Source organism: Benincasa hispida, chromosome 2, assembly GCF_009727055.1.
Source record: "Benincasa hispida cultivar B227 chromosome 2, ASM972705v1, whole genome shotgun sequence".
NCBI classification, from domain to species: domain Eukaryota; kingdom Viridiplantae; phylum Streptophyta; class Magnoliopsida; order Cucurbitales; family Cucurbitaceae; genus Benincasa; species Benincasa hispida.
In genome coordinates, this window is record NC_052350.1 from 61,162,246 (window position 1) to 61,187,518 (window position 25,273).

General features: G+C 37.1%; 1 protein-coding gene across 3 annotated transcripts in view; it reads right to left on the reverse strand.

The window, feature by feature from the left end:
• LOC120071253 (sister-chromatid cohesion protein 3) overlaps positions 1-19,102 on the reverse strand; it is a 53,689-nt gene extending 34,587 nt beyond the window's left edge. For all 3 annotated transcript variants that reach the window (XR_005480197.1, XR_005480196.1, XM_039023410.1), the window contains exons 1-12: positions 18,849-19,102; positions 18,617-18,724; positions 18,312-18,531; positions 17,823-17,935; positions 17,516-17,608; positions 17,184-17,347; positions 16,851-17,087; positions 16,622-16,766; positions 16,343-16,521; positions 16,127-16,272; positions 15,914-16,041; positions 10,572-10,745 (exon numbers count right to left, since the gene is read on the reverse strand). Coding sequence is in view for 1 of the 3 variants with exons in the window: in XM_039023410.1 (XP_038879338.1) it covers positions 10,572-10,745; positions 15,914-16,041; positions 16,127-16,272; positions 16,343-16,521; positions 16,622-16,766; positions 16,851-17,087; positions 17,184-17,347; positions 17,516-17,608; positions 17,823-17,935; positions 18,312-18,531; positions 18,617-18,670 (1,653 nt within the window). In the remaining 2 variants the exon portion in view is untranslated. The remainder of the gene's footprint in view (positions 1-10,571; positions 10,746-15,913; positions 16,042-16,126; positions 16,273-16,342; positions 16,522-16,621; positions 16,767-16,850; positions 17,088-17,183; positions 17,348-17,515; positions 17,609-17,822; positions 17,936-18,311; positions 18,532-18,616; positions 18,725-18,848) is intronic.
• Between the last annotated feature and the right edge of the window lie 6,171 nt (positions 19,103-25,273).

Below are 25,273 nucleotides of genomic sequence, written 5' to 3' on the forward strand. Positions count from 1 at the left end.
CGAAGTGACAATGGTCGTGAGTTTGTCAACCACACCTTCCAGGAATTCCTAGTGTCAAAAGGGATCATCCATCAAAATTCGTGTGCATATACTCCACAACAAAATGGGGTGGCTAAACGGAAAAATCGTCATCTCATTGAAGTTGCTCGTTCCTTGATAATTCCAGCATCTCTTCCTTCGTACCTGTGGGGAGATGCAGTTCTTACCGCAACTCATCTAATTAATAGAATGCTTTCACAAGTTCTAAAGTTTCAAACCCCTCTTGAGTGCTTCAAAGAGTCCTATCAGTCTACCGTCTTATTCCTGAGGTTCCTCTTCGTGTGTTTGGGTTTACAGCCTTTGTTCATACTCATGGTCCACACCGGACTAAGTTTGCTCCACGAGCTAAAACATGTGTGTTTGTCGGGTATCCCCTTCATCAGCGAGGCTATAAATGCTTTCATCCATCTTCCAAAAAATATTTTGTCACTATGGATGTCACGTTCCTTGAAGATAAACCGTTCTTTCCCGATAGTCATCTTCAGGGGGAGACCACGAATGAAGAGACTAACAGTTCCACATACTCCATATCCATTAGCCTCAATCTTGAGCCTAATCTGAATATTCCTGAACCTGAGCCTAGCCCCAATGTTCCTGGACCTAGTCTTGAACCTAACTCTGCTCCTGTTGTTCCTAGTCTACCTAGTCTTGAACCTAATTCTGCTCCTGTTGTTCTTGTGTCGGTTCTTCCTACTAGACAAGTGCCCTGGATAACATACTATAGGAGGAATCTCAGAAAGGAAATTCAGGAAACCCCTGGTATTCCATCGGAAAGTGTTCAAGCGTCGGAACCAGCTCAGGTTCAAGATCCCGTTGTTTCAAAGGAGAGTCTTGAAGAAAAGTCTGGGAACATAGAAAATGATGAAATGGGCTCAAAGAAGGTTGAAACTTTAGGAAGTAATGAGATGCTGAAAGATCCTCAAGAAGATGCAGAATTGTCTCAAAAGTCTGATACTGAAGAGGGACAGACGAAAACTGACAACTATGATACCACTCTGGATATGCCAATTGCTCTGAGAAAGGGAACCAGGTCATGTACAAAATACCCTTTGCATAGTTTTCTGACCTATAGTAATACTTATCTCCTGTTTTTAAGACTTTTACTACTCAGCTAGATGCTCTAACAATACCTACCAATGTACATGCGGCCATGGAAGTTCCCGAGTGGAAAGCAGCAGTAATGGAGGAAATGAGAACTCTTGAGGCAAATAAGACTTGGGAGTTAGTAGCTCTCCCTAGAGGTCACAAAACAGTTGGTTGCAAATGGGTGTTCACAGTGAAGTATAAGTCTGACGGAACACTCAAGAGGTATAAAGCCAAGTTAGTTGCTAAAGGGTTCACTCAGACGTATGGGATTGATTATTCAGAAACTTTTTCCCCAGTGGCTAAGTTAAACACGATTCGTGTTCTTCTGTCTGTCGCCGTGAATAAAGATTGGCCCCTACATCAACTAGATGTAAAGAACGCATTCCTAAATGGTGAGTTGGAAGAGGAAGTTTATATGAGTCCACCTCCAGGTTTCGAAGCTAAAGTTTGGGAATCATGTTTGCAAACTCAGGAAGTCTTTATATGGGTTGAAGCAGTCTCCTAGGGCATGGTTTGACAGGTTCACCGTGTTTGTTAAGTCTCAAGGGTTTGTTGAGGGGCATTCTGATCATACCTTGTTTACCAAAAAATCACCCTTAGGAAAGATTGCTGTGTTGGTAGTGTATGTTGATGACATCATCCTATCAGGGGATGACACGGCAGAAATTGCTAAGCTAAAAAAAAGGATGGCAAGTGAATTTGAAATCAAGGATCTTGGTAGTTTAAGGTATTTTCTAGGGATGGAAGTGGCAAGATCAAAAGCAGGAATATCTGTATCTCAGCGGAAGTACACTCTGGACTTGTTAAAGGAAACAGGAATGACAGGATGCAAACCTATTGACACTCCTATTGAGGTCAATAGCAAACTGAAAAGTATTTCGGAAGGAGTTCCTGTGAATAAGGAGAGGTATCAACGCTTAGTAGGAAAACTGATTTACTTGTCTCATACTAGGCCTGACATCTCCTATGCTGTGAGTATAGTAAGTCAGTTCATGCAAAGTCCATATGAGGAGCACATGGAAGCTGTGACTCGAATTTTGAGATATCTAAAGTCCACCCCTGGGAAGGGCTTGGTGTTCAGGAAACATGACACACGAAGCATCGAAGCATATACTGACTCAGATTGGGCCGGATCTGTGACTGATAGAAGGTCAACCTCAGGGTACTGTACCTTTGTATGGGGAAATTTGGTAACTTGGCGGAGTAAAAAACAGAGTGTAGTGGCCAGAAGTAGTGCTGAGGCAGAGTATAAAGCTATGAATCTGGGAGTGTGTGAAGAAATCTGGTTGCAGAAAGTTTTATCTGATCTTCACGAGAGTAGTCCGGGGCCCATGAAGCTGTATTGTGATACTAAGGCTGCCATCAGTATTGCGAATAATCCCGTGCAACATGATAGAACCAAACATGTGGAAATTGACAGGCACTTTATTAAAGAAAACTTAGACCGCGGAGCTATTTGTATTCCCTATGTACCTTCAGTCCAACAGATTGTAGATGTTTTTACGAAAGGGTTATCAAGACAGATGTTTTGAAGCTTGTATTAGCAAGTTGGGTCTTGCCGATATCTATGACCCAACTTGAGGGGGAGTGTTGAAATACGTTGAATTAGCCCTAAGGGCATTTTTGTAATTTTTGCTATATTTGCTAAATTAGGGTTTCACCTCATTCTATTTATATCTGAGGTTGGGTCTATTGTAAATATGACATTAAATAATAAGTCCTTTTCTATAGTGGTTTTTCTTTCCTGAATTAGGGTTTTCCACGTAAACTCCTTGTGTCGTCTTCTTTTCTTCTAGTTCAATATAGAGTAATCTTCAAAGACTCTTGAGAGTGTGCACCAAGAAGAAGCATTTAATCGAGCAAACTCAAAACGATCTAAACCATGGGAAAGCTTTATTATGGAAGACTCAGTTTCTTTCAAACCATAATTCCACTAGTAAGGCTTTTTACCACATTGCTCCAAAGCAATTTAGGTCTCTTCTTGAGGGCTGGCCCAACCAAAATCTGCAAGACATCGCTCTGAAAATCATATCCAAAAACCCAACAAAGGTTAAAAGATGGGAGCAAACGAGACCAACACTTTTTAGCATAAACACAATCGAAAAGTAGATGCTGTAAATCTTCCTGGTTGTTCAAACTCAGTGGCCAAATGTGAGGTGAAAGGCAGTGAGAGGGAAGCTTCCTTTGCATGACTGTAGACAATTTAAGTTCCCAAATAGCATATAATCCATATAGTAATATTCACTCTCTGTGGACTTTTAGATTTCAAAACCCTTCTCCAACAGATTGTCTATGGGGGAGGCCAAAGATAGATGATTAACAAGATATTTAACAGAAAGACTCCACTTGCTTCCAATGACCAAATTCTTTTAGGAATACTAGAGGGTCTTTTTTATCCGCGAGCATGCACAATAAGATCTGGTAATCACTAATTTCTTCCTCTTTCAGCAAGTTTTGAAAAAAATAAAGACCATGAGTATGTGGAGGAATCCCAACGGTTGGAGATGGAACCTTTTGGTTTAAGTGCGATCTTAAACAGCCATGGAAATCTGTTTTTAAAAGGAAATTTGTCCAGCTAAGGATCAGACCAAAAGGCTGTTCTTCCCCCATTCCCAACCTTAAACACCGCCAAATCTTCAATCTTTAGCCACTTATTGAAATTACTCAGCTCTTCAAGTGGTGCTCGGGCCAAAAAGTGAATTTGGAGTGTGACTTAAGTATTGATCATGATCAACTGCACTCACCTGCATTGTAAGGTTGAATCGCTTACCTTTCTTTATCTTGGTCTCCCCTTGGGAAGTTATCCCAAGAAAGTTACTTTTTTTTTTTTAAAGGAAACAAGTCTCTTTATTCATTAAGAAAATGAAATGAAACTAATGCTCAAATTACAGGAAATCAAAAGGATCAGCAGGTGCACCCGGGCATCTCAACTAGGTTGACACCCCTTTAGCACCCATCATCACATCCGAACACTAGAAAATCCTCTAAATTAAAACAATACAAAGGGATACAATTCTAAAAGCGAGAAAGAAAAAACGAGCTGGAAAAGTAAGGGAGAGAAAGAAAAAACACAGCCTTGAGAACTAAAGTTTCTTTGTAGCATGAGCTTCAAAATGCCAGAGAAAGAAATGAATGCCAATTCAGACTAATTTCCTGACTAGAGTATGCTGCAAAGGAGCTTGTGAGGGAGCACCAAAGAGAGGCTTTCAGCTTGGCTGCTTCATAACTCGGTCAAAAGCTTTCTCCATATCAAGTTTAAGGATCCATCCCTTCTTCTTTTTTGCTCTATACTCTTCAACCGCTTCATTGGCTATAAGGATGGGATCCAAAATGTGTCTTCCTTCTACGAATGCACATTGGGAGGGAGCAATAATGCTGGGCATAATCCCTTTCAATCTCTCAGCTAGCACCTTAGCAATGACTTTGTATATTAAGGAGGTTAAGCTAATGGGTCTGTAATCACTAACCTTGATTGCTACTTTCTTCTTTTGAATTAAGCATATGAAGTTCTCCTTTATACAAGCATTGATCTTGTCATTCTTGTAGAAGTCATTAAAGGTATCTTGGAAGCTTGACTTTAGAATAGACCAAAATTTCAGCAAGAATTCTGTGGTGAAGCCATTGGAGCCTGGGGCTTTGCTTTTGCTAAGGGTTTTTATGGCTGAGAAGATTTCTGTGGCTAAAAAATTATTTTGCAAGAGGAGATTCTGATTCAAATTCACACAAGGCCAGTCTAGGTTTAACGGAAGATGCCTCTGCCCTGGGGATTTTAGAAAAAGGCTGCTGTAATAATTGATTATTAGGCTTTCAATTTCTGCACTCGACTTTGTTGGCACTCCTTGCTCATCAACTAACTCATTTATAAAGTTTTTCCTCTTTTTTGCTGCTAAGAATCTGTGGAAAAAGCTTGTATTCTCATCTCCCTGCTTGAACCAATTTAACTTGCTTTTCTGCAATAGGTTGATTTCTTCCAACCTATATAAGGCCATGAGTTCTGATTTTGATGAAGACCAAACTGCATAGTCATTTCTGGAAAGGGGGGAAATCTCGACAAGAGTGTCCCATTTTTCTATTTCTGCTAGCAGCCTCTCTTCTTTCTATTTTAGTTCTTCCTTATTGCTGTGATGACACTTTTTCACTGCTGTTTTCACTTCTTTCAGCTTCTGATTTAGTACAAAACCAGCCCATCCGTGCACTTTACTGTCAACCCATGCTTTCTCTATAATTTGGGTGCAATCTTTGTTGAGTAACCAGCTATTACAAAACCTGAAAGGTGAGGGGCCCCAGCTAAAAGAACCGGCTTCTAGTAAAATTGGGTAGTGATCTGAAAAAATTCGGGCTTGTCTATTGGTTCTAGAATTTTCAAATAACTCATCCCATTCTTTTGATATGAAAAAACGGTCTAGTAAGGATCTTGAAACAGTGATACCTTCCCTTGACCAAGTGAAGTTCCCATTACTCAATCGGATTTCCATGAGTTTTGCTTGCTCAATGAACTTATTAAATTTTCTCATACCTCTAGTACTTTGACGCAAGGGGAATCTCTCATGTGCCCACCTTGTGATATTAAAATCACCACCCATACACCATACCTCTTCACAGTTAGCTACCAAGGAAAGTAGTTTTTCCCACACAAATTTTCTTTCTTTGTAATCGGTTGGCTCATATACATTAGTGACCCAACAAGTCTTTACAAGTAGTGGTGCATTTTATTGAAAGAGAGTAACCACCTTTGAGGGTTTCTACTACCGAAATCAATGCTTACGTTTCCCTCAGCTGTATAGAATTGCTGTACTGCCCAATGGGTCTGTTTTCGACCATTGGGATATTGAAACTTTTCATGGATATTTCCTTCAGAAGATTGTTGAAAGACCCATAAATTCTTAAAGTTGGTGAACTCCTTCAAATTCTTGGCTGCTTCAGATTCTGTTGATAAAGAAGCCTATATGGAAGTCTAATAACCCAAAAAAATTAACATTCTTGTTTGGGTTATGATCTTTGGAACGTTGAATTGCTCTTCGGTTCTTCAAAGGAAGATGCCATTACATTACTTATCCCCATCAATTTGCCCTCTTCGTCAAGCTGCAAGTAATGATCTTCAACATCTATTTTTTTATTGTAGCTTCTACTTGGCATGTTGGCAGAAGTTCTTTGATGCTTTTCATATTCAGTGGGTGTTCAGTGGTTGCTTCAAGGAGAATGTTGTCCAAATTTTGGGAGGTCCTAAGTTGAAGACTAAAGCTTATTTACTTTGGGCAAATGCGGTGAAGGTTTTGCTTGTTGAAATTTGGATCGAAAGGAATGAAAGAGTTTTCCATGAAAAGTCCTTATCATGGATCAATCGCTTTGAAGTTGCAAAACTTAATGCATCCACCCAGTGCTCTCTTTCCAAGCTATTCAAGCTTTTCGATGAAAGACATTTGTTTAAATTGGAGAGCTTTCATCTTCCTAGATTAGATTCAACTTTCCTCTTTATCTAGTTCATGAGTTCATTCTACACTTTATTATGTATCTTCTTAGGTTGAGCATTGACTTTTTCATTATTTCAATATTGGGGTATGATGAGGATGCTATGGGTGTGTCAACCCAGTATCTGGATGTGCCTATCGATCCCCTCTTCTTCAAGTTTACAATTTTTTTTAAAAAAAAGAAAAGAAAAGAAAAGAAAAGAAGAAGAAGAAGAAGGATCAATGGCAAAAGGGAAGAAGTAATCTACGAAGAGATTATACATGGAAGAGATGATTCTATCAAAGTTCTTTCACGAATTCGAGATGACGACTAAAAAATTTCTTCCCAAGGTAATCTTTTAGATTTGGGGATGAATCTTCTCGAAGAAATGATAATAAGAAAATAAATTACTAAAAAGACCATGAGGGAAGCCCACAAGCTGAACACCAAATTCAACTAGCTCAACCAAAACTTATACTCAAAGTCAATGGGAGTCGAGTCAATTTCACAATAATGATGTGTAGACCAAAAGGAAGATTTAAATTCAAATGCAGATCACCCTGCTTTAGAGCATGAAGCTTTGTGTACATAGGGGTGTTTGAGATACAAGCTAACTAGATGACTACTAACTAACTAACTAATCTTTTCACTTGAAGTCAACCGGTCAGTAAAACATTCCACACAGAACATAACTCATAAGTAAGACAACAACCCAACCAGATTACAATAATGCCCCTCTAGATAACAAACTAGATACATCACGATCCACTCCCTTAAGACCAAACTCGACCTTGTGTTAAGAAGCAAGGTGGAAAGGAGCACGATACAGGTGGAGGTCAACTACATTAAAAGCAGGGTTGTTGTTCAAGTCAGATGGTAATTCAATATGATAAGCATTTGCTCCATAAGCGCAGAGAACACGAAAGGGTCCAAGCTCTCTATTATTGAGTTTATTGTACGTGCCAACTGGAACACGATCTTGTAGGCCAAATTTGCTGCATCCATATTAAGTTGCACTTATTTGTGAATCCATGATCCTTTCATCCATCACCTCTGCTTCACTACTAAGATCAACGGAAGAAGGTAAGCTAACCAAATTCACAGTAAGGCAAGGTAAAGAAGTATATTCCACTTTAAAGGGACACTTTCCTGTCGGTCAATTCTTCATGAAGTTGAAGACAAATTCTGCTTGAGAAAGCACCAAATCCCATTGCTTTGGATAGTCCCTACAAAGACATCAAATAAGGTTCCCGAGTGACCTGTTTGTAACCTTAGTGATGAGTCGTGGTACTATACTAAGGGTGGTATTGAATTTCTTCCATAAAGTGTGTCAAAAGTGCCTAAAGAACTTAACATCCTTATCAGAAACTATAGACTCTGGGGTGCAGTGTAATCTTACAACTTCACAAAAAAACAATTTAGTAATCTTTTTTAAAACAGAAACTAGACTTTTCATTGAAGTAATAAAAAGAGACAAATGCTTTTAATACAAGCAAACCATGTAATAAACACAAAAAATACATAAGAACAACTTAGTAATATAAATAGCATCAAGAACAAATCTATCCAGGTGGTGGTTGGAGAGGGTAAAGGAGTGTAGAGCCCTGCATTTGTTGAAGTCTTCATTGTTGTTTGACAAATGAAACAACGTAATACAAAATTTTGGACATCTGTACGAATTTATGGCCAATAGAGACAATCACTTACTAAATCCAAGATCATGTAGCGTCCAACATGACCAGCTAACCCATTGGGGTGTAAATCTTTGACAAGTGATTCTCGTAGAGTAGTACGTGGAATACATAAACAATCTCCCTTCAACAGAAAACCATCAAAGGTATGAAAATCATCACAAATCATCACATGTGACTATCACTACCACACTCGAGCGACATACTTCAGCGACCACCTCCGACGAAAACTCCGACAAAGACCATCTCCAATGATCAACTCAGTTGACAACAACCTACGATGACCAGCACCGACATTCACCTCAAACGACCAACTCCGACAAATACCATCTCTAATGATCAACTTCGGCAGCAACCATCTTTGGCAGCCAACTCTAACGATCACTTCGAGCGACCAACTCCAAAACCACCAACTTTGTTGTTCATCTCCAACGACTAACTCCAATAACCAACTCGAATGATAATATACTAAAAGAAAAAACAAAAACAAAAGACTTGACTGGCAAAAGTGCTTTTAAATATAAAATTGAAAATATTGGTTTTTAGCATTTAATAGTCGTCTTTTGGAGTAATTTGATATTAAGGATAATCAAGTCATCCGTATAGACCTATTTGTCACAGACATCCAGAAGATCGATTGTTTCTTAACAGTCCCACCACAATCTAGGATGAGGTATTGTGTTGCATCAACTTGGTAGGACTAACTAGTTTGACTATCTTAATGAACAATATTTTACAATATATTTTTGTATGCATGAAATCACATTGTTGTCTTTGCTTATATGCAATCCTATTTTTTGTGCATGTTCAATTCATACGTCCCACAATAGTTTATCTTTTTTTCTTTTCAATTGGAGCGATTTTTTATAATCACCTGTAGCTATTGGGTTTTCCCTATTTCATTCCTTCCATGAAATATTTCTTTATCCAACAACAAAAGATATTGAAATTATGCTTCTTATATATAGATTATTTAAAAATAATAATTATTATTATTATAAAAAAATGGATGTGCATAGAGTCATCCTCCCCCTCTAGAAAGAGAATCTTTCCCATCTATCCAATTTCTTTCAGAATCTATCTATGACAGGTTGGCAAAAAGAAAATTGTTCAGGGCATCAGTAAGCCAAGATAAAGTAAGGGAAGATATTCAACCATACAATTTAACTTTGAAGAAAAATATCGAATCTTGGACTCCCCACATTAATTCTGCAAAGAGATGATTTCGCCCAATTAATCTTCTGTCCCAAGCACCATTCAAAAACCTCAATAACTCTAATGAGATTTTCCAGCGTACTTGCAGAAAATAAAAGTATCTTTATTAAATACTAAATAGTCACATGAACTTTATCTTTACTAACCACAAAACCTTCATAAAGGAATTTAGAGAACGCATTTTCAAATAAGTCACAAAAAACTTGACTAGCCAATAGAAATAAGAAAGGAGATAGTGGATCTCCCTGCCTTATTCCTCTAGATGCAATAATTTGCCATCGTGGTCTACTATTAATGAACACTAAGAATCTAGGGTCTCGTATACACCCCCCCAATCCGTTGTATCCATTTCTCATTAAAGGCCTTAAGAGACATAATTTTCTCCAAAAACTCCCAATTACACAATCAAAAGCTTTTTCAATGTCAAGGACTCCAGCTTCAAGATCCATCCTTTCTTTTTTCTAACACGTTATTCCTCCACAAGCTCATTAGTAATAAGAATTGGATTTAAAATTTGACTACCTTCAATAAAAGCACTTTGATAAGGAGATAAAAGAAGGCATTATCGCCTTAGTTCGCTCAGCAAGAACTTTGGCAAATATTTTGTAAATTGAGGAAGTTAAACTGATTGACCGAAAATCTTTAACACTGATGGCGGCCTCCTCCTTCTGAATTAAACAAATAAATTTCTCCTTTAGACAAGAATTAACATGCCCATTCTTGTAAAACTCCCTGAATAATGACAAAAAGCCTTCTCTGAACAAATGCCAGAACTTAAGAAAGAATTCAACGGTGAATTTCCATTTGGTTGTATTTGCAATCTTTGTTCTTTAATGTTTATTTATTTTAATGGTTAAGCTTCATATGGTTGTATATGCAATATTTGTTTTTTCTTCCTTTTTCACTCCATTTGCGAGTTTGTTTTTAAACATTTTTTCCTTTTTATTATATCAATGAAAAGTTTTTAAAAGAATGGAGATTATTCTTATTATTGTGGGAATTCACATGGAACAAGAGGATTTCTATAATTGAGATAATTCCTTTTATCACTAAACATTAAAGAAAGGTAGTAAACCATTACATATTGCATACCTTTTGAGCTTTACTGAAGTACTGCTTCCTATTATCCGTGGCAGGAACAATCCTTTCCCCAACTGCCTTTTTGACAGATGCAGAAAGGAGACGAACCAAGTTTGTGGCATCCTCATCAGTAAGCTCAATTCTTGGATTTTCATCTAGGAGCATGGAAATAATGCACTTCCAGTCCTGCAGTCAAAATTTGAAACAACATCCATCTAAGAATACGACTTTACCATGCAAACTTTTTCAAAAATAAAAACAAGAATTTAAACATATTTGCTGCTGCCTCTATTTACTTCTCTATTCTTTGGAAGAACAAGTGGTACTAAATAATAATATCAGTAATGCAATTTTGTCTTGAAAGCAATCTAAAACTCAAAATTAAGCAAAAATAGTTCCCCATATTAGACAAGATTGATTTTCCTTTCCTTTTTTTTTTTTTTTTTTTGAAAAGGAAATGAGGCTAGTGCTCAAAGTACAAGAGAATTATACAAAGAGCAAAAAGGCCCAAAGATCAGGAAGCACACTGGGGCATCTCAACTGGGTTGACACCCCTTTAGCACCCTCATCATTTCCGTACAAAACCATCCTCAAGATAAATAAAAGATAAGATCGATTTACTCTCAGACCTTTTTTTTTTTTTTGTGATAGACTTGTTCTTCTCAACTCAGACCACTGGAAAAGGTGAATTGACAAGGATACCATAACTGTAATAGCCATCAATATATTTTTGTTGCCAAATTATGAACTAGATTAAAGCAGCATTTAATTATGACATCAGGTAGGAAAATCCATGGTCAACTGGAAAATTAAATTTGTCTCCAAGGACCCCATAAAAGATATACTATTTTTCTCCCATCAAATGCCCCAAAACAAAGCACACTCCAGACTAACACTTCTTCCTTGCCTAAATTTAACATTCCCCAATAAAGAAAAGACGATGATAACCTCTATCGTTTGCCTATAGGACAAAGGAGGACAGAAACCGAACAAAAAAGAGAGTGAGGCCCCCGAAATTAATAGAACATCAGTAAAAAATAAAATTTAAAAAAAAAAAAAAAAAAAAATATCTTAGCAAAAAGATGATAAAGGTGAGGCAATCTGCTACAAAGGGGGGGATCCCCCACCCATCTATCCTCGCAGAAATAAGTCCCCTAGCCCATCTCCCACCACGCACTGAATCAACACAGAAAAAGAATGGAACTCACAAGAGATTTCTTTTCACATATCCCTAAATGTGTCTTATGTATGGATCATGCTTAATGGTAGTATTAGTACCTTGGATGTTCGTAAGAAGAGAGTTCATTCCAAGTGTTTTTCACCGTCGATCTGCCCTCTATGCTTCTCGGATGTTGATTATCTTAGTCATGTTTTCTTTGAATTGTTTATATGCCAGATTGATTTAATCTAAATTTTTAGGCATGTCAAATGTGTTCAGAAACAACATTTTGCAGCTTATATCGAATCCTTTTCTTAGTCCCAACTCCGAAGGCCAAGTTGATTTGGATTGGTGGAGTAAAAGCTAGTTTATCTTAACTATGATTAGAATGTGATGTAAGAAGAATAGGGGTTAATTGGGTAATTAGGCAATATTTTAGGTTAATTCCCTTTTTAAACCCTATTCTTCTTACATCACATTCTAATCCAAGAATTTAGTTAATTCCCTTTCTTGGCTAGATTGCTTCGAATCTACTCATTTGAAGGTTTCCTCGCAGTGTTCTTTAATCCAAGAAGTTCAGGGGTTTCTCTACGCAAGACATTTGTCTCAACTAGGTTGGCTTCATTTACCCCTCTTAGCATCAGAATTTTCATTGATGAACCAGTCTTATTCCAAAAAAAAAATGATGAACCCGTCATGCTTTTCATTTGCTCCTTTTACGTATTTCTTTTAAAGGGTGTCAAGCTTTTCATGAAGGAATTTGCTCCTTCTATGTATTTTTAATTTTTTTTAATTTTTTTTTAAACGAATCGGAGCGACGAAGAACTGAATCTCAGTGGATCGTGACAGCAAGGCCACTCTACCACTTACAATACCCTGTCCTTCTATGTATTTATATTATGTTTTTTTATTTTTGCTATTTTTTATCTTTTGAGCTTTGACTTTTTTCATTCCATCGGTGAAACATTTGTTTTTTGTTTAAAAAACGTAGCAATGTTCCAATATTTTTTTAAAAATGGAGTGACAAATACACCCACAAATGAGACCTATGTCTACTTGATGCTGAAAAAGATTAATGTAACAGAGATGATTGATTTAAACCTATAAGTTCGGTCACCTCTCCATAAAAGATTCTTGTAGAAGCGTTGGCGGAAATATTGAAGAAGGCTCTCCCCTTGATCATCAAGCTAAACAAATGGCCTGTGTGGCGCAGCAAATCCTTGATGCCAGAGGTTGTTGGAGATAGACTAGAGTGAAAAGAAGATGACTTTTTATTGAAGTCAGATCTTAAAAAGGCATGTGATAAAGTAGAGGATGTAAGAAGAATAGGGGTTAATTGGGTAATTAGGCAATATTCTAGGTTAATTCCCTTTTTACCCTCACTTGTAATAAAACTATATAAATAGGGACATTCTCCTCTTCTGTGAAACATATTATCATTCTAATATCAATGAAAATGTCACATTGTCATTCTAATAAAAGATCCATGATCTTGATTCTTGGAGGATTACTCCTTTTTATCTATTTAAGTTACAACAATTTGGTATCAAAGTCGCCATCTAGGCCAACATTGACTGTCGTTGGTGGAAGACCAGTAAACTCTTAGCGACATCGTTCCCAAGGGGGGGCTTCATGAGGTGTGCTTATTGTCAAACAACGCACATCTAATTAAGGGGAACCCTTGAAACTCCAAGAACGAAAGAAGAAACCAAAGAATTTTCAAGATTTTGTAGGAATAGACTATTGTCGATCAAAGAAGAAGTCTAAGAAAAAAACCAGCAATTGTTATAGGCAAAAAAAATAAATAAAATAAATAAATTTAAAAAAAAAAAAAAAACAAAAAACATAAAAAAAAAAACTTGCCAAAAACAATGCTTGAATTCTGACTCAAGTAATTCAGAAGAAGAATTCCAACATACTAATTTTGCCCATGCTCGATTTCCTCAAAGAACATATCATTATCCACATTGAAAATTTGGGATGGAATTAGAAGGCAACAATATTGAAAAAGGGCTCAACGATCCAATGAAACCTATTTTTCAGGAAATCAACGTAAAGATTGGGAGTTAGATGAATTAAAGAATCATCAAGAATCATCAATATGGATGTTTACAGCCCAAGAAGAACGTTCACGACGCGAAATTACTCTTTTGGTTATGAAACACGATCAAGAAAGGTTTATTCAAGAAAATCAATGGATGAGTCCTATACCCACTGCGAGACTAAAACATATCCAAGAATCCAACAAAATGACTACTTTGACCCCGTAGCATAGGAGGAAATAAAGAAAACAACAAAAGAAATCCAACATTCATTGGGAAAAGCAACGCAATATATTGATCAATTATCAATTCATTTTCAAGAGTTCAAGAGCGGATTGATTTCATATACGGAAGAAAAAACAAAGGAATCACAATTGAAAATTTTTCAAAGAACATCTTGAAGATAAATTTGAGAAAAATCTTTTTGAGACCCATGTAGTTGACAGAGGTGATTGGGGTAAAAATCACGTGAACGAAGTAGAAGATAAAAAAGAAGAATTTAAAAATGTTGATTCGGAAGTAGTCTCGAGTGATGAAGAAGATGGAAATGAGGTATCGAACATCAAATCTCTAAACGTCGAGACGGAAATCAAAAAATCGACCAAGAACGCCACACCAATTGCGTTTGAAATCGTTTACCACAACGTCAAAGAACTTGAAGAAAATGTGATTCTTGAAGGGTTCTCTTCGGAAGCTAATTCTTTTGTGATTGATCCTATGATTACGATTTTTAATGAGCTTGATGGAAACTTCTTTTTTGGGTATATGGCCAATGGAGAAATTCATCTTCCGGTGGCAATATTGGATTTTTTGTCTCGGATTTACTTCTTTAATCGAAATAATTTTGTTCAAAATGTAGGAGGTTGATTTGTCCATATGCCATTAAACGAGTTTATTTTACTTCTTGATTGTTTCATTTTTTTCTTTTTAAAACTTGAGGTCGAGTTTGCTTTTTGGAGGGGTAGAATGATGTAAGAAGAATAGGGATTAATTGGATAATTAGGTAATATTCTAGGTTAATTCCTTTTTTACCCTCACTTATAATAAAGCTCTATAAATAGGAACTTTTTCCTCTTGTATCAAACACATTATCATTCTAATAAAAGATTCACAATCTTGATTCTTGGAGGATTACTCCTTGAGGCTACTTGGCTACATCATTAAATCAGCAAAAAATTCTGTTTCGTATTAAAAAAGAAAAATTATTAAATATCTTTTTAACTGTCATCTAAGAAGCACATACAATGAAAAAGACACACAACGGCATATCAATTAAAAAAAAAAGGTAGAACAGGACACTTGGGGACACGTTAATTTTTTTTTACAAAAATAAATATACGTGTGCATATTTTGACATATTGTGAAATATGCACGCATATGTTTAACAAAATGAAGAAAAAACAGAAACGGAAAAAATAAGGATAAAAATGGAAGGAAAAATAATAAAAATGGGAAAAGAAAAAAAAAACAGTAAGAGAGATCACAGAAGTTGCCAATAGTCATAGATCTTAAAGTTGAAGTTTTCACCATCGATGAAGTTAGAAAGAAGAATCGGATAGCATGGTGTGAGGGGGGTTCGAAAAAGGGAGATTGTGGCTTAAGTCTTGAGGGTGAAATGTGTTAGTAAGTATGGAGAAAGTGTCTAAAAACCCTAGAATTTTAAATAAGTTGGTCTCAACAGTTAATTCTAATAGCTTAAAATGCCCCTTCAATGGGCTGCCGATAATGGGTCTTGTTTCATTTTCTTTTTTTTATTAAATTTTTGCAGATGGCGTGTCCTCGGTGTGTTCTGGCATGTCCTAACGTGTCAAAAAGCAAAATAATAATAATAATAAAATAATAGACACACCAGCTAGCGTGTCGGAACATGTCCGCATCCGACATGTGACTGACATCGACACTTGGCCATTTTAGGAGTGTCGATGCTTTATGTCATAAAGAAAAATCTCAAAAAAACTTCCAAGTAACTCAGATTGGAACGCATTTATTTTTCTTGAATAGATCTTACGTTTTGCTCAGTTAAGTTTGTATTACTGTTTTATTTGTGTCATTGTATCTTGAGCATTAGCTCTTTTCATTTCAACAATGAAAAGTTGTTTCCTTTAAGAAAACAAAAAAAACTCAGACTAAACTCTTTTTTCACTCTAACATACCTTCATGGCCTTCATATATTCCCAAACATCATCAACAACATAGATGCTTAATATTGGATCCGTTGAGAACTCTCTCAGGATTTGCAACATTCTGCCAAGATGAACCACAGAAGAATTATTGCCATCACCTGAGACAATAATTAGCATCATAGTTACTTTCTCTAAACACACAATAACAGCAAGAATGAGATATATTTATAATTAGAGCAAAACCTCTCCGAGAAGATTGGGAGCTATTGAACTTCTGAGCAATCAAGTGATCATACACTAATGCTCCTATGGCATGTCTGATCTCTGGTGGATCATCAATCAGTAAATCATAAAGGGGACCCAAGTCATCGTCTGCTAAAAGTTGATGTCTGAGACACAAAAATAATCAAATAAATGTGTAAAATAAACAAGCTTTCAAAATAAATTCTACTCAGTTACCTTAGTAGTTGTTTAACAAGCCCTATGGCACACACAGCCACAGAAACATCAATGTCATCTGCCAATTCAATCATCCGATTAGAAAACCTCTCAGTGAACAGACTTAATGTCGGCACATTATCATCCACCTCATAAAGATTCTGCAATGCAAGAACAGAAACTTTTCTGACTCCAGCATTCTGCAACAGCAAAATAAGAGAAAACATTGAAGATGTTTCCACATAGATGGTAAATAAGAACAATAAAGATTTGGTAAATATTCCAAATCAAGTAACTTACTTTGTCATTCAATGTCCATCCAAGATACTTTAAGTATAAATCCTGCAAAAATAGTGATGGGTAGGACAAAATCCATACTCCTAATGACTGTATGCACGACATTCTAATGTTTGGATCAATATCTCGATAACGATGCACAAATAACCTTCAAAAGAACACGCTAATCAAAATAGGAAGTAATGAAAAAGAATCCAACATTCCTAACAGAAATATAAAGAAAATATTGTACCCAGTAAAAATCTTGCGCATCATTTCCTCCAACACCGTAATATTTTCATGAGTCATAGAAAACCTTTTATTTAAAGACTCCACACGAGGTCCCTCAGCTCGTTTCTTCTTTTCAGCATCTAATTGTCTACGAGTAGTTTCACGTTGAACACCAAGCATTTTAGCAACACTGATGAAAGATGTAACAAGTTGGAGACCCATCAATGAGGCTACTTGACGATAAACCCTTGGAGGAGTACTGCACCATATTTATAAAAATTACTCAAGGGAGAGACATAATTGTTTTAAAGAAAGTAATAAATGATATAATCAGACTTTGCTACACTTTACTAACCATGATAATGCAATTATGTAGTCCACACATTTATCAAATAACACGTGATCAAATAAAGGCCCATGTTGACACTCGTGGACCAAGTGGTCCCAGAATGACTCAAGATTATCCTTGAAGTTTTTGAACTCCTTCCTTTTAGAGCTTTGATAGTCTTCAACTTCACCCTGTGATACAAAAGTCCAGACAATGCTTTAAAGGAAAATTTGTACACATTTTCAGAGAACTGAAAAAAAAATTGATAGTAGAGTGATGATGATTGATGACAAGAACGTAAAAGAGAGTTTAATGTTTAAAAAATGTGCATAAAAGATAAAAAGGCAGGTTTAGGATACTCTTTTTGCGAGATTGACAAGAGCAACAACAACGTCATCAACATCAGTCTCTTCTAGGAAGTCACCCTTGATATGGTATTTAGTTCCACATGCCTGAAAGTTTGTAGATTTCAATAATCAACAATCTTTCTTCAGTTACAATACAGCCTCTATAAGAGGATGGTCTCGTAGTTATTAACCATTAAATAAGGATCCCAAGGTTCAGGGGATCTAAATAAGCTGCCCAACTACTTAAACTTCGAAAGAGAGGGTTACTTTATAAATTCTTTCTCAAATTAGATCCGATAAAAATAAAACTTTGAATTACCTCAAACAGCATTGATAGTAGCTCAACCATTGAAGTTTTTGGATCGTTTTCATATCTCTCCACCCAAAGCTTAACGACTTGAGGAATAAGTTTCCCATTTCCTTTTATAACATCTGCAGAAAATAATAGGACATGATGGTGCTTATCAAGATTTCCCTCATATCTCCTAAAAGCATAATATAGCAAGTCTAGTATCGAAACTATGAGGGAGCACCCGAGAATTGTTTTGATTCCAAATATGCACGCCCGTATAGTTCATGTACGGGCATTAAAGAGTTTTTTTTAGAACGTGAGCACAGTTGCAAAACGATGGAAAGGGCAGTAATTCATTGAGCTGTATCACCATGACTAAAACCCATTCAACCACAACCCCGTTTCATACTTTCAATTATCAAAATTACAAGAAACGTCATTAAGTGGCAGATAAATTAAACCTAATTCAGAAAATGAACATTCGTCATGCCGATAAATGGATATAAAATTAGTTACCAATCAGACTCTGATCGGAGACTTCATGCGCAGCACTCGAAGTGCCTTCCAAACGGTGCCGCTTAGTTTTAGGAGCCCGAGCCTCTTCAAAGTTTTCAGGTGAACTATCTCGGTCAGCCTGGTCGCTAGCATCGCTGGTCCTGTCATTGTTGTCGGCACCACCCCCATCTGCATTGGTAGGTTGAGCTTCGGCGGGTACAGTTTGAGCCCGGGTCCTTTTCTGTCTCCAAGACCATAAATAACCTTATATAAATACAAAAAAGGAAAAAAAAAAAAACTTCACGAGCACTGAGATCAATTATCACCGAGCGGCGGCTGGTCAGTCCAGAAGAAATAGCAGCAGCAGCAGTACCCTCCATTGTTCTTAAAAGATCAGCAACCCAACACGCACTACCTATGCGTGGTCCTCAAAACTGCGAATGATCATATCAAACAATCAAAGGCGTAACAGAACCAAAACAAATTCGAGCATAATTAATCAACGAAACAAGCCCACAATTGAACAGACAGCCTAATAAAAACATATTGAAATTTTACCTAGACGAAAATTGAATTTCTACAAACTGGAAGAAGAAGTGAAAGCAGTGTGTTGATGAACAGAGGCTAGGGTTTCCCACGCAGACGTCCCCACTTGACACTGTCCTATAGCGTTAGCCGGTGGCGTTGCTTCCTTTTGATAGATGGTGCATATAAAATTTGGCCTGAAAATTATGCAGCGAGAAAGAAGAAGGTAAGCCTTCGGTGGATCACACGAGTGGAAAATGATAATCTCCCGCCATATGACGAGAAGTCATCGCAACCCAACCCGAATTTTGTATATATATATATATATATTCTTTTTATTTTTAAATTTTTAATNTACATGTACATGTATTTCTCTTTATTTAAAATTTGATTACTTTGTATTAATTAATTTGTGAATTTTTAATATTTTCTTTTAAAATTATTATGATACTTGTCTTTGTTTAAAATTTACAATAAATATCATAGATATTTGATATTTAGCATCTTGATTTTATGAGATTTTAGTTATTAGTAATTTTCAAGTTAGTCCAAAAAAAATATCCTCGACCCAACCCAACCCAACCCAATCCATGTACACCCTAGGCGAACTTGGCCATTTGTTGGCACATATTATATATATATATATCTTCGGTAGGGTAGGAATACCCAGAGGTCTCTGTTTACCGTTTTCTTTGGGGATCAGGTTTTTAAATCGATTACCTGATAAATCTTTATTTGTTTTGTTCCAACGAATCCAACATAATTTTGTCCAACTTAACTAGAAATGTTACATGCACAAAATTATTAAGTGATTGTTTAAATTAAAAAAAAATGAAATGCATGATGCAAAAATAACCATAAACTCGTTTTCCAAAACTCCCACCAATACTTGTTTACTTAAAAAAAAACAATAAATACACACACACGTATATATAATTATTGAATAAAAATGTTTCCAAACAAAAAATAATCACCATAAAAACAGATTATTTATGTAAAAACAAACAAAAAAACTACATTGGATACTCTGAACTCAATACCCCAAACACCCAAAACATAAACATATGAAATCCTCATATATATAATCTACACATACCATACATGAATTTCAGACATCATATCTCATCTTAGCGCCCCAAACATTCTCGTAATATATTTCAACTAATACATCATCTTTAATTGTGGCTTGATTCAATTGTACTTCCAATCCTCCAAATCAAGATTACCTTAAGCCAAATACCAAAAGGTTTAATGATTTTAACCCAACCAACAACGATTTAAATTGATTAGAAGCCCTAAACACTTACTAAAGGTCACTGAAACACCTTCGAATTTGTTGAACAATAGTTCACAACCCCCTAAACCTTCAATCAAAATATTATAAGTATTGCTGGACAATAGTTCACAACACTCTAAACCTTCAATCGAAACATTAAAAGTATTGCTGGACAACAGTTCACAACACTCCAAACCTTCAATCATAACATTAAATCTATGCCAAAAGTTAATTAGTATCCAAGGAATTCAAGAAAACCCCATAAATATTACCAAAACCAAGTCCCTTGCTAAAATCCTCCCCCCCCCCCCCCCCCCCATGCTTAAAGGAATTGAGTTCAAACGTTAGAACAAAGCGGGTAACTAATTCAAAGTCGTTCAAGACGTTGAAACCCCAACTTTAACGTTGCTGCATGCGAACCCAATCAACTTCGATGGTCATGACTTGTAACGGCAACGATGCATAGATCAACGTGTGTGGCTGATTGCTGTGTGTGGAAAAGAGATCGAGAGAGAGATTAAGTAAAGAAGTAACTCACCAGCGATGCAAACGTGGGCGGCAGCAGAGGTGAAGGGACTGGAGCATTGGCGACAAACGGTGGCCACGGAATGGTTGGCTGTGGTGGGTTGTCTTGAAGGAACCATTGAAGGTCCTTGATCGAAAAACGGGATTGGACCCAAATCCAAAATTTACAGACACATCAATTTTACAGTAAAAACATATAGAAAATTATGCATCTAATTAAAATACAACATGCTATAAAATAATTAAAGAAGAGAAAAAATGGGTTTAGAAACCTTTAGAAACTTTCTTCAAGAAAGAAAACCTTCTAACCAAATTAAAAAAATAATTTAATATATATTTATATGATAACCATCCATTAAAAAATTAAATAAGTAAATAAATAAATAAATATATATGATAACCACCTTATCATATAGTATATATTAAACTATATGTTATATCAAATATAACATATAATCAATAGTTTTAATATTGCATCATATACAATATAACTTATTGTTTCTTTTCTCTCACTAATGACATTTAATATAAATCACATTCACATTAAATTTAACAATATGAATCCAATTCATAAAATTGATATTTGAATCATATTCAAATATTTATTTCCTCTAATAAATAGTTAATATTATAATGTATCAAATACATCGTAGTAATTATATCACATATAATTAAATTTTAATTAATTATATCATATATAATTAATTTGAACAATTCAAATTAATCCAAAAACTGATTCTCATTTAATCCCGTTAAGCTACCAAGGGGACCTCATAGATCAAATTATTCACCTTCCGTTAACTGTCGGGCACTCCGCTAAAGCAGTTGCACTCTTCATACTACAGATATATTTCTATGTCCATTGGATATAACAAATCAACAGTATAGTGACCCTTCACAAATTGCTTGTAAGTACAATTGGGCCAAAATTACCATTTTATCTTTGTAGTTACATCTAACTCCTTAAGTACCACTGATCCCTCTAATAAACAATAAATCATAGTCCAACTATGACTAAACTCCTCTCAAGCCAAGAGAGGGTGTGACGCAACATTGTTCAAACCCCGAAATTAGCCCTTAAGGGAGCAATTTATCTACTTATCCCGACATTAGGGAATGAGTGAATTCTTTCTTGTGTAAATGTGTTTCCAGCTCCCCAGTCAGACGAATCCCCAAAATGGTAGGCTTGTTGAGTCGGCGATCTGGCTACTGTCACCCATACAAATAAAAGGATCGCCTTCATAAGCAGGAGCTCACAACTCACTCAAAATTCATGTCATGTCACCTATGGTCATCTTGGGGAAATGTAAGTCTCTATTATGAACGACGTTATATAATGAGACTAAACATTTTGTGGTCCAGTCTTATGCAAACTCCTTTGTATATAATACCCCAGCTTACATGCCTCTACATGAATGATCAGGATCAGATCATTTGTAGCATTTTACAATAATTGTAACATCTACAAAGTGAGTCGTGTTCGAAATGTCACCAGGATAAGGTATCCAACCTTATCCATCTAACATCTTCAATGATAAGGTTTATTATATTTTATTTTATTATCGCATCTTTACTGTTTTACTTTATTTTATCGCAATTTATATACCTGTACAAACACATTTTTAAAGATTGAAAACCTGGTCGCATATATCATGAACATATCACAATAACCTAAAATAGTCCTTGAGTGTGACCTCGAATCACACCGAGAAACTTGCGGTGGAATTACACTTGGTTCCATCGTAAGGAAACTTGTGACAACGCATGGCATACTACGTGAACATCCTTAATTAACGCATATCTAGCAGTAGTATCACATCATTTCGAGTAGAACATCATCAATCATACCTATCAGCGTTTCGTCAACAAGTTTATGGCGCCATTGCCGGGGACTGGTTAACGGTTTATTGTTTGAGTGTGTTTTTGGTATGTTGCATAACAGATCTCATTGTACTGGCTGTTCAATGTGGAGAGCAGCCTGACGGTTTATGAGTCCTGGTGCTGAACCGGAATTTGAAGTTGACTCTGAGATCGAGCGTACTTTCCGCGCAAGGGCACGTCAGAACCGAATTAGGCGAAAGAAGGCAGCCAGCATGGCGGACAACAATGATAATGCGGAACCAGTTGCAAACCAAGGGGATGTTCGACCGGCTCAGGATCCTATCTTCCTAGCGGCTGATCGCAACATCCCAATGCGTAATTATGCGGCAACCAATTTGTATGATTTTTCGCCTGGAATCTCGAGGCCGACTATGGAAGAGAATGCACGTTTCAAGATTAAGTCGGTCATGTTGCAGATGATTCAAAATTCCGGGCAGTTTCGGGGTCTGCAAGGTGAAGACCCCACACGCCTATTTGACCAACTTTTTTGAGATATGCGACAATTTTTCCTTACATGGCGTGACCCCGGAGAATATAAGACTGTATCTGTTCCTTTACACCTTAAGGGACGAGGCAAAGAGGTGGGCTTACTCACTTGAGCCAAATGAAATCACTTCATAGGATCAACTGGTAGAGAGATTCATGAAGAAGTTCTTCTCACCTGCCGTCAACGCAAGGTGACGAAAGGATGTGTTGAACTTAGAACAGATGGAGAATGTGACCCTAAGCACTGCCTGGGTGCGATTTAGAAGACTGGTGAAAAACTGCCCGTATATCGGGATCCCCGATTTGCGTCTTGATGGAAACGTTTTATAATGGCTTGAACAGAGCAACGGAGGCTGTTGTTGATGCCTCCACGGCAGGAGACATACACAAACGCTAAAGTCATTCTCGATCGCATCTCGCGGAATATGGATGACTGGATCGATGATGGATATGGAGGTCGAGGCATCGAGAGAAGGAAAAGTGAAATAGCCATTGTCCCTATGGAGATAATGACCACGTTGGCCGCATAAATGGCCACGGTGACCTCGATCCTCCAGTCAATGGCAATCAACCAAGGAGCCATTGCTCCACAATCAGCGCAACCCGCTGCACCGGCTCAAGTGGTCGCAATCAGTTGCGTCAATTGTGAAGGGGCTCACGGAGCTGACATGTGCCTATTGAACCTTCAATAAGTATGTGCTATCCAAAAGAACCCCGTCAGCAACACCTATAATCCGAGCTGGATGAGCCATCCTAACTTCGGTTGGGGAGGCAATCCCAACCCAGGGGGGCCAGTTAACCATCAAGGGATAGTAGAGGGAATCCACCTTTTCACCACAATTAAGGGCAATCAAGACCACACAACCAACAACCATCATCATCCAACACCTTAGGAAGCTCGTTAGAGACGCTGCTGAAGCAATATATGGATAAAAACGATGCAGTGATGCAAGCACAAACGTCTTCAATAAGGAATCTAGAGATCCAGGTGGGCTAGCTGGCCTCTAAGCTAAGAAGTTGAACACCAGGAACATTGCGCAACAATTCAGAAGCCCGGGATCTACAGGAAAGGAGCAATGTCCTTAAGACATTGAGCAGGCAAGTCTGATTGCTTGCAGAGAAGTGGATTGCGATCACTCATGACAACGCAATTTTTGGTCCATATCTCAATACTATGTTTAATGCTTTATTAAATATCTCTCTTTAAATTCTGAATTATGTCTTCAATTCTTCATTTAATTTTGACTTTATGAATTTATTTCCTCATTTATTTCTTTGCATTTAAGTTTGTCTTGTCTTTAATTCCTTGACTTTTTCTGTAATTAATGCTTGAGCTTTAAATGGTGAATGATTGAGTAATAAAGAGAGAATTTATTGCACCAAGTTATAGCACTTACGTTGATGAAAAAAATTATAATAAAAATAATAAAACAATTAACAACAGGTATGCAAGGCGACAATGGACGCATCTCAAATCAATAAGGAATACTTTGCGTTCACCTAACTCAACTATATTGAGTTGAAGGGTGTGTTGCGCTCATATATGTCCTTTGCCTGTCCTTAGCTAAATGCACTATGTTGAGGTATCCTCCAAAAATGCGTTGGTTAAGGGGTGTGTTGCGGGGATATATGCGTTGTTGCTCGTCCTCTGCGAAAATGCAGTTGCGTTGGTGAGCAAAATGCGTTAATCTTTATCTTGCATCCATTCAAATAATATATTAAAGAAAAATTCTTTTCGCAATTTGATGGGGGAGTCCAATGGATTCGTATCCCCAAGCAATTATGACTTGGCAGACCAAAGGACAACTTTATTTGAAATTCCATAAATGAGGGAGGTGGAACAACGCGCCTGTTGAGCTGCTCGAGGCCTATTACCGCAAAAATCGCGTTGGGCTCTACCACGACCCAACCTATAAATACGGCCTCCTCCTTCATTGGAAACTCTTTACCTCACTTTGGAAAACCAAAAACCCTATGCGTCTTGTACCCAGACCTTTCTTTCTCCCTAGCAACTCAAGTTTTTACCAAACCGTTCCAAGCTCGTATCCATAGCTGACCAAACTTCCACCCAATCTGCTTCACCTCCCACACCTGACCAAGTAGCCATGCAAGAGGCAACATTCCTGGCTGCCAGTCGCAGGCTTTCCACCCAAGCCCACACTATCCCCAGACTCGCTGGGAGAGCCCAGAGAAACCCTCTGGCCATTAGACCTCATTTGTTCAAGCGAGGAAGAAGCACCGAGAGCATGCCTACGCCAACACCTGTTGTCTCAACTGAAAGTGAAAGGAA